This window comes from Indicator indicator, unplaced genomic scaffold, assembly GCF_027791375.1.
Source record: "Indicator indicator isolate 239-I01 unplaced genomic scaffold, UM_Iind_1.1 iindUn_scaffold_84, whole genome shotgun sequence".
Taxonomy (NCBI): domain Eukaryota; kingdom Metazoa; phylum Chordata; class Aves; order Piciformes; family Indicatoridae; genus Indicator; species Indicator indicator.
Genome location: NW_026539205.1, coordinates 26542 through 35707, shown reverse-complemented (window position 1 = coordinate 35707; position 9166 = coordinate 26542). Strand labels below are relative to the sequence as shown.

The 9166-nt window shown below is 57.9% G+C and overlaps 2 protein-coding genes across 4 annotated transcripts; both read left to right on the top strand.

Moving 5' to 3' along the window:
• Nucleotides 1-3140: 3140 nt before the first annotated feature.
• Nucleotides 3141-5506, top strand: FAM136A (family with sequence similarity 136 member A). Its single transcript, XM_054398702.1, has 3 exons — nt 3141-3248; nt 4311-4451; nt 5318-5506. Exons 1-3 carry the CDS (start codon nt 3141-3143, stop codon nt 5504-5506), a joined length of 438 nt encoding a protein of 145 aa, XP_054254677.1.
• A 16-nt stretch (nt 5507-5522) lies between these two features.
• Nucleotides 5523-8801, top strand: SNRPG (small nuclear ribonucleoprotein polypeptide G). 3 transcript variants are annotated; one of them, XM_054398699.1, is made up of 4 exons: nt 5523-5553; nt 6926-6948; nt 7865-7989; nt 8622-8801. In XM_054398699.1, the coding sequence occupies exons 1-4, from the start codon at nt 5534-5536 to the stop codon at nt 8670-8672; spliced, it is 219 nt and encodes a 72-aa protein (XP_054254674.1). In that variant the 5' UTR covers nt 5523-5533; the 3' UTR covers nt 8673-8801. The 3 variants fall into 3 exon arrangements, with proteins under 3 accessions (XP_054254674.1, XP_054254675.1, XP_054254673.1); XM_054398700.1 differs by lacking the exon at nt 5523-5553 and adding an exon at nt 6628-6688 and having other exon boundaries at nt 7865-7986; XM_054398698.1 differs by lacking the exon at nt 5523-5553 and adding an exon at nt 6628-6688.
• Nucleotides 8802-9166: the final 365 nt, after the last annotated feature.

Below are 9166 nucleotides of genomic sequence, written 5' to 3'. Positions count from 1 at the left end.
GAAGCAAACCATCACTGCCCTGGTGGTGGTGGCCGTGGTGGCCTCGGTGCTGCTCATCGGCGTCTGCGTCCTCATACAGTGAGTGTGGGGAGAAGGTTTGGGGGGCAGGGGGTGGGGGGTCCAGGGCTCTATTTGGGGCTGGATGTCACCCAAGGGAGGTGAGGGACCCCAACCCTTGACTGTCCCCCCCCCCAACTCTCTTGCAGCTGCTGCCGGCTGCGGAAGCGGTGCCAGTGGTGCCGGGCACCCATGGGTGCCCAGGAGAAACCAGGTGGGCTCCTCAAAGGGGGCACCTCCTGCTGCCACGCCGAGACAGGTAAGGGCCTGGGGGGCACCATGGTGGCACACCCACCACTGTGCCCCCCCCCCAGGGTGTAACCATGCTCCCCTCCTCACCTTCCCCCACAGGGGTCTGACGGAGCCAGGAGGGTGCCCACCACCGCCCCCCCGACCCGGGATGCCCGCGCCAGGACCACCACAGCCTCTCCCCCCCCTGCTTTGGGGCTTTCCTTTGGGTTTGCTTTCCTCCTTTTGGGGTTTGTTTTGGTTTTTTTTGCCTCCTTTCCCCTTACCCCCCCCTCCCACACCTTTCCCCATCTCACCTTGCCAAGGAAGATGGCTGGGAGCACCCAGAGCTGGGCATTGCCCACACCACAGAGCCAACCCCCTGGCAACTGGGGCAAACTGGGGGTTCTGGTTTGGGGGGTGGGTTTGGAGTTTATTTGTTTAGATTTGGGGTTTTTTTTGGGGGGGGGTTCCCTTTTATTGCCACCCTCCCCTTCTTTGCCACATGGCAGCAAGCACCCTGCCAAGCAACAGCAGCAGAGGTTGGCATCGCCCACACCACAGAGCCAAAGCCTGGCAGACTGGGGCAAACTGGGGGTTGTTTGAGGTTTGTTTTTTTTTTTTTTTCTTTTGGGTTTGGTTTTTCTGGGTTTGGTTTTCCTTTTTTTGGGGGGGTGTTTTATTTTTTTTCCCCCCTTTATTCCCCCTCCCAAACCTTGCCAAGGAAGATGGCAGCTTGGCATCACCCAGACCACAGAGCCCTGGCAAACTGGGACAAACTGGAGCAAACTGGGGGTTGTGTTTGGGATTAATTTCCTTTTGGTTTTAGGTTTGGTTTTCTTTCTATTTTTGGGGGGGGTTGGTGGGCAGGAGGTTGTTTGGAGGGTTTTTTTTTTTTTCACACCCTCTTATTCCCCCACCCCCTTGCCAAGGAAGATGGCAGCAAGCACCCTGGCAAAGCATTGCCTGCACCACAGAGCCAAAGCCTGGCAACTGGGGCAAACTGGGACAAACTGGGGCAAACTGGGGGTAGTGGTTTTGGTTTTCTTTATGGTTTGGGTTTGGTTTTTCCTTTTTTTTTTTTTTTCCTAAATTATTTTTACCCCCTTCTCCCCCCCCCCATTCCCTACCCCTTCCTTGCCACAGAAACTGGCAGCAAACACCCATCACCTGCAGGGCCCAAACCCTGGCAACTGGGACAAACTGGGGCAAACTTGGGGGGGTTGTGTTTGAGTGGTTTGGGGTTTTTTTCCCTTTAAGTTTGGGGTTGTGGGTTTTTTTGTTTTTTTTTTTTTTTTAGCTTTTTGGGGTTTATTTCCCAGATTTCAGTTTCTTTTAATGCAATCAGAACCCTCCCCCACACACACCCTGCACCCCTGTGGGTTGGAGCTTTATTTTTCTATCAAGACAGAAAAGCCACAGCTCAGGCTCTTTTTCTTGGGGGAAGGGGAGAGGGGGGACACAAATCCAAGCTGCTTCTTAATAAGAAAATGAAATTTAATCCTTCAACCTCCTGAGGTTGGTGCTTTAACCCTCCCCAGCACCTTCCTCTTTGTAGTTTGTTGTTTTTGTTTTTTTTTTTTTCTTCCTCATTACCAACCCCAAAGTTTGGGATTTTGAAGGTTTGGGTTTGGTTTGTTCTTTTTCTTTTTCTTTTTTTTTTTTTTTTTTTTTCCCTTTTTTGTCCTCTGGGTCTTTTTTTTTTTTTTTTTTTTTTTGGTCATTTTGCTGGGTTTGATGTTTTAAAAGTCCTGGTTCCTCCTTTGTTGTCTTCTGTATATGTTGCACTGAAAGTTAATATTTAATGTTTTAATTTATTTTGTGTGCTTTAAATTAATGTTTGATTTCTATAATATGTTATTGTGATCAACCATTCTCTTCCCCTCCCCCTCCTCTCCCCCCACCTCCCAATACCTGGATTAGAGATATTTAAGTGATATAAAGGACACTTTTTTTTCAGAAAACTGACTTTTGGGGTGTTTTTGGGGGGCATGGGAATGTTTGGGGAGGAGATTTGGGGGTCCTGGGGCTGGCTGGGAGGGAGCAGAATGGATCTCCCACTGCAGGGCTCAGTCCCAGTCCACGTGTTTCCAAACAGCACAGCACTGACCCCCCCCTGCCAGGGGGCTCCCAGCCCCATTTCCACACCTTTTCAACCCAAATAATGAAGTGAAAGGGAATGGGTAATGGGCATGGGGGCCTGGGTGCTGTGTCTAGGTGCTGTGCCCATGTTCAGATGCTGCTGGGTCCCTGGGTGGATGTGTGTGCCATGCATGGGTGCTGTGCCCAGGTGCTGTGCCTGGCTGCAGGGGCAGGTGTGGGCTCTGTGCCTGGGTGCTAGGATCCTGTGCCTGGATTAGATGCTGTGCCTGGGTAGTGTGCCCCGGGGTACTTTGCCTAAGTCTAGATGCTGTGCATGGGTCCTGTGCCGGGTGCCCAGGTGCTGTGCCCGGTGCCCAGGTGCTGTGCCCGGGTGCTGGTCTGGATGCTCCGCTCATGCCCGGCTACCGTACCCGGTATTGCATTGCTGCGTGGCGCAGGGCTGAGCGCAGCCGTGCCGGAGCTGTGCAGGGCTGAGCCGAGCAGGGCTGTGCAGAGGTGAACAGACCCAGGCGAGGCCAAGCACAGCCGAGCCGAGCCCAACACCTCCGCGTACGCCTGAGCAGAGTCCAGCGCCGCGGTGCAAACACCGAGCGGGGCCGACAGCAGCCGAACATACCCGAGCCGGGCCGAGCGCAGCCGAGCAGTCCCGAACCGGGCCGAGCTCAGTCGAGCAAGCCCGAGCGGGGCCGAGCAGCTCCGTCTGGCGCAGCCCGCGCGGTGTCCGTCCCCCCGCGGGCGGAGCCGGGGCCGGCATGGCGGAGGCGGCGCAGAGTCGAGCGGAGGCGGCGCAGGTTCGGGTGCAGGCGGCGGTGGAGAGCGCGGTGCAGGCCCTGGAACGCGACCGCATCCGGGGCATGCAGGTATCGGAGGGCCGAAGAAAGGCGACCGGGGAGGTGGGGGGCGGACACGAGGGGTCCGGACCCTGCGAGGAAGCCGCTGCCCGACCCCGGCCCCTCCCCGTGCATGTGCCCGGCGGGAGCCATGGGTCAGTCCTGGCTGGTCCTGGGCCTCTGCACCTTCTTATGTCAGCCCTGGGCCCCCCATATCGTCAGTGTATAGCCCTTGCCCCCCCAACCCCGCATGTCATGCCCTAGGCAAGCCCTGTGCCCTTTACACGCTCCCTGTGCCCTCCAAGAGTGCCTTGTGTATGCCCCCCCCAATACATCCTGTGCCCTTACACACACCCCCTGCCCCCAAATGTGTCCTGTGCCCCCCAACATCTCCCGTGGCCCCTACACATATATTTTGCCCCCCCAAATGTTACCAGCACATGCCCTGTGGCCCCTAAATAAACTGTCACCCTCCAATGTATCTCCTGTGCCCCATACACATACCCTATGCCCCTTAAAATTTGTCCTGTGCCCCTAAATCTGCCCTGTGCTCCCCCCCAGTTCGAGTCCTGTGTGCCTCTGGGCACCCCCCCAGCATGGTTCCTCTGCCCCTTACATGCCCTCTGACCCCTACACATGGCCTGTGCCCCCTAAATCTGCCCTGTGTCTCCCATACTCTATGGCCCTTCCAGCACATGCCCTGTGCCCCCCACTATATGCTCTCTGACCCCTATTCGTGCCTTACACCCCCTAAATCTACTCCATGCCCCTCTTAGCACATCCCTTGTGCCCCCACATACCCTGTGCCTCCCTCCTATAACCTGTGGCCCTTCCAATACATGCCCTGTGCCCCCCACTATATGCTCTCTGACCCCTATTCATGCCTTACACCCCCTAAATCTACCCCATGCCCCCTTTAGCACATCCCTTGTGCCCCTACATGCCCTGTACCCCCCAACAGCTGCAGCCTCACGGTGCAGCCCACTCCTCCCAGGCAGGGGGTGTCCTCACAGCCTGCACCCCACTGACCACCACCCCTCCATCGGCTTGGTGTGACCTTCCCCCCTCCCTCCTCCTCCCCCCTCCGCCCAGGGTGCCATGTTCCGGTGCAGCGCTCGCTGCTGCGAGGACACCACAGCCTCCATGCAGGAGGTGCAGCGCTGCATCGAGCGGTGCCACGCGCCCCTGGCACAGGCCCAGGCCATCGTCACCTCCGAGCTGGAGCACTTCCAGGTGAGACAAGAAAAGTGCTGGGTGGGGGAGAATCATAGAATCGTTGTCAGGGTTGGAAGGGACCTCAAGGCTCATCCAGTTCCAACCCCCCTGCCATGGGCAGGGACACCTCACACCACAGCAGGTTGCTCACAGCCACCTCCAGCCTGGCTGCAAACACCTCCAGGGATGAGGCTTCCACCACCTCCCTGGGCAACCTGTGCCAGTCTCTCACCACCCTCCTGGGGGAGAACTTCTTCCTAACATCCAATCTGAATTTCCCCATTTCTAGTTCTGCTCCATCCCTGCACCGAGTCCTGTCACTCCCTGACACCCTCAAAAGTCCCTCCCCAGCTTTCTTGGAGCCCCCTTCAGATATTGCAAGGCCACAAGAAGGTCTCCTCGGAGCCTTCTCTTCTCCAGACTGTACAACCCCATCAGCTTCACTGATGCCCATCTATGGAGCTTCACTGATGCCCACCAATGGAGCTTCACTGATGTCCATCTATGGAGCTTCCCTGATGCCCATCCATGGAGCTTCACTGATGCCCATCCATGGAGCTTCACTGATGTCCATCTATGGAGCTTCCCTGATGCCCATCAATGGAGCTTCACTGATGTCCATCTATGGAGCTCCACTGATGCCCACCAATGGAGCTTCCCTGATGCCCATCCATGGAGCTTCACTGATGCCCATCTATGGAGCTTCACTGATGTCCATCTGTGAAGCTTCACTGATGCCCACCTATGAAGCTTCACTGATGTCCATCTATGGAGCTTCACTGATGCCCACCTATGAAGCTTCACTGATGTCCATCTATGCAGCTGCTCTGATGTCCACCTATGACCCTGCTCTGCTGTCCCTGTGCCCCTTCTCCTCCACGCAGGACCGGCTGAACCGCTGCACGCTGCACTGCAACGACAAGGCTCGGGACGCGCTGGACGCGGGGGGCTCGGAGGCGAAGGTCCGCGGCCAGCTGGACTCCTGCCTGGCCAGCTGTGGTGAAGACCACCTGCGGCTCATCCCTGCCATGGCCAAGAAGATGCAGGACAGCCTGGCTGCCGTCCAGCAGTGACGGTGGCACCCGGGGCCGCCGCCCTCGATGCGCTTCATCCAGGCGAGGTGCCACGCCGCCCGCCGCCCATGGGTGCTGGAAGGGGTCTGGGTGGGGCGAGGTGCTGGGTGCCCCTGCTTGGCACCTGTGCCAAGGGGTGATCCCTGGTGCAAGGTGACCCTTAAAAGACGTGTTGGGTGCCCCTGCTTGGCGCCTAAAGCCAAGGGGATGTGCGCTTGTGCAAGGTGACCCTTAAAGATGTGTTGGGTGCCCGCTGGGTGCCCGTGCCAAGGGGTGAGCCCTTGTGCAAGGTGACTCTTAACAGATGTGTTGGGTGATGCTTTTGAGGGGGGGTTGTGCATGCAAGGTGGAGGGGGATCTGCTGGAGGTGCTGGGGTGGATGCTGGTGCTTGTGGAGGGTGTGGGATGACCTGGGATGTGCTGTGGGGCTGGGGAATGCTGGTGGGTGCTTGGGGTAACCCCCGCACATATGCAGTGCTTCCGGTGACCCCCACGCTGGTCCAGTGCATGGGGGTAACCCCTGTGTGGGTGCATGTCATGGGGGTGACCCCTGCACTCCTGCAAGGAACTGGGGGACCCCCCACACACCTGCCCAGCATTGGGCAGCCACCGCACTTGTGCCATGCAGGGGTGCCCCCACAGTTGCCCAGCGCACGGGGGTGCAGCACATGGGCTTGACCCCTATGTGGGTGCTCGGCATGTAGTTGACCCCTGCATGTGTACAATGCGTTGAGTGCCCCCTACAAGCCTGCTCAGCACCGGGTAGCTCCTGCACACCTGTAATGCCGGGGTGACTCCGCACCCGCTCGCCACTCGCCGCCCCCAGCATGAGGCCGGGACCGGGACCGGGACCGGGACCGGGACCGGGACCGGGGCTGGGGCTTGCCGTACTGCCGCGTGTAGCTGCGCTTTGGCCACCGCTGCCCTGTTTGGCTTTGCTGCTGCTGCGCTGGCACTCGGGGCAATACGGTAACGGCGCCTCGGGCGCTGATTGGTTGCCGGGGAGGCGAGAGGGGCGGTGGGAAAAGTAGGAGGAGGGAGAGCGGCGGCTGCTATTGGCTGGCTTGGGGAGGAGGGAGTTACGCGAGCGTGCGTGGTGACGTCAGAGCGCGGCGCTAAGCGGCAGAACGAGGGGCGCGGAGGAGCCACCATGAGCAAAGCGCACCCGCCCGAGCTGAAGAAGTGGGTCTGGGCGTGGGGACGGGGCCAGAGCGGGAATGGGGCGGCCAGGGGAAGCCGGGAATAATGGGGGGGGGGAAGTACTCGGCGTGATCCGGGCCCTGCCGGTGTTCCGGTGCGGGCTGGTGTCCCGGCGTGCGCTGCGGGCCCGGCGGTGTCATGGCGGCCAGGGGGTGGTGTGAGGGGATGCCTCTCCTGTTCCCCCGCCGCTGCTGACCCGCTGCCCTCATCTCATTTCAGGTTCATGGACAAGAAGCTGTCATGTGAGTGCCACCCGCCCGGAGCTGAGCCCGCCCTGAGGGGTCGCGCTGGGTACCGGGGAGTCCCCAGCCCGGCCCTGCTGCCCCCTTCACGGAGTCCTGCAGCCGGGAGGTGGGAGGGAGGAAGACTGCTACTGACTGGTTTCAGGCTTAAGAATCCATTCATTTGTGTTAAAGTTGGTGCTTGTAAGCTCTTAGAGCAGGCTTTTCTCACGGTGTCGGGTGTGATGCTGCAAGGGATGCACTAAACGGTCTCCAGCTCTGTGGAAATAGTGGGCAGCAGGAGCAGGGCAGGGATTGTGCCCCTGGGCTGGGCACTGGGGAGGCCACACCTTGAGTGCTGGAGTCAGTTTTGGGCCCCTTGCTCCAAGAAGGTAACTGAGGGGCTGAAGCAGGTCCAGAGAAGGGCAACAAAGCTGAAGAAGGGTCTGGAGAAGAGGGCTGGGGAGGAGCAGCTGAGACCTGGGGTTGTGAGCCTGGAGAAAAGGAGCCTTAGGGGAGACCTCATTGCTCTGCAACTCCCTGAAAGGAGGTTGTATCCAGGTGGGGGTTGAGTTCTTTTCCCAAGGAACAGGGCAAGAGGAAATGTCCTCAAGTTGCCTTAGGGCAGGTGTAGGTTGGACATGAGGAACAATTTGTTTCCCTTGAGGGGTGTCAAGGCCTGGCCCAGGCTGCTCAGGGCAGTGATGAAGTCCCCATCCCTGGAGGGCTTTCAAAGCTGTGGAGCTGTGGTGCTGAGGGCTGTGGTTTGGTGGTGCCCTGGCAGTGCTGGGTTGGACTCAACGATCTGAAAGATCTCTTCCAACCAAAACAATTTTACGACCCCTGGCTTGGTTTCAGAGGTGCAGTCGTGGTGAGAAGACACCAAATGGTGATTCTCAGCAGCCTCCTTCTCTAAACCTGCTCCCATTGCTTGCAGTGAAGCTGAATGGAGGCCGCCACGTCCAGGGCATCCTGCGAGGCTTTGACCCCTTCATGAACCTCGTCATCGATGAGTGCGTGGAGATGGCACCAGGGGGACAGCAGAACAACATTGGCATGGTGGTGAGTGCCAGCTGCGGGCTGGATTGGCAGGGAATTGCATCAGAGACTGGTGTGGGTTGGAAGGGAACTTCAAAGGTCGTCTTTAAACCCCCCCTGCAGTCAGCAGGGACACCTGAACGGTTGGATTTGATGATCATGGAATGTACTGGGTGGGAAGGGACTCTCAAGAGTCATCTTCAACACCCCTGCAGTCAGCAAGGACATCTCCAAGTAGAGCAAGTTGCTCACAGCCCAATCAAGCCCGAGCTTGAAAGTCTCCAGACATGTCCCTCTACCACCTCCTTGGGCAACCTGGGCCAGTGTTGTACCACCCTTAAGAGAAAAGAACTTCCTGGTGTCCAACCTGTTCCATTTTCAAACCATTGCCCCTCCTCCTATCCCAACAGACCCTTCTGAACAGTCCCTCCCCAGCTTAAAACACCTCTTGGAGGCCTTTTCCAACCCAAAACAATTCTATAATCTTCAACTAGAGCAGGTTGCTCAGAGCCCAAACCAGCCTAACCTGGAATGGTTCCAGGGATGCAGCATCGAGAGTTTCTCTGTCCAACCCTTTGAGGAACCTGTGGATGTGTTTATTGTCATCACACAAAGCAGTCCACATCTCACCACCTTCTCTGAACTCTCCTTTTTAGGTGATAAGAGGAAACAGCATCATTATGTTGGAAGCTTTGGAACGAGTATAGCAGGGGAGAATCCCACCTCATTCCCAGACATCCCAACTCCAAACTGTTTTCCTTTCCTCTCCCATTGTGCCACGAAGCTTCCCCGGGGCTTAAACTTATTTTGGGTTTGGTTTTGTTAAATAAATTTTGTACTGGTTGATGTAACTTGTGTCAGTTGTGCTGGGGGATTGGGAGCAGCTCAACCACACAATCCCAGCATGGAAGGGGTGGGAAGGGAGCTCTGGAGCTCAGCCAGTCCAACCCCCCTGCTCCAGCAGGGCACCCACAGCAGCTTGCCCAGCAGCACAATGCCCAGGGGGGGTTGGAAGCTCTCCACACAAGGACACTCCACAACCTCTCTGGGCAGCCTGCTCCAGCCCTCCAGCACCCTCACAACAAACAACTTTCTCCTCCTCTTCACATGGAACCTCCTGGGTGCCACTTTGTGCCCCTTGCCCCTTGTGCTGCCCCTGGGCACCAGTGAGCAGAGTCTGGCCCCAGCCTCTTGCCCCCCA

Excerpts from the sequence above, each read along its gene's own strand:
- FAM136A (XM_054398702.1), top strand. The coding sequence starts at position 3,141 with ATGGCGGAGGCGGCGCAGAGTCGAGCGGAGGCGGCGCAGGTTCGGGTG. Across the intron at positions 3,249-4,310 it reads ACCGCATCCGGGGCATGCAG|GGTGCCATGTTCCGGTGCAG; the intron begins GTATCGGAGGGC and ends CCCTCCGCCCAG. Across the intron at positions 4,452-5,317 it reads CCGAGCTGGAGCACTTCCAG|GACCGGCTGAACCGCTGCAC; the intron begins GTGAGACAAGAA and ends TCCTCCACGCAG.
- SNRPG (XM_054398698.1), top strand. The coding sequence starts at position 6,657 with ATGAGCAAAGCGCACCCGCCCGAGCTGAAGAA. Across the intron at positions 6,689-6,925 it reads CACCCGCCCGAGCTGAAGAA|GTTCATGGACAAGAAGCTGT; the intron begins GTGGGTCTGGGC and ends ATCTCATTTCAG. Across the intron at positions 6,949-7,864 it reads CATGGACAAGAAGCTGTCAT|TGAAGCTGAATGGAGGCCGC; the intron begins GTGAGTGCCACC and ends CATTGCTTGCAG.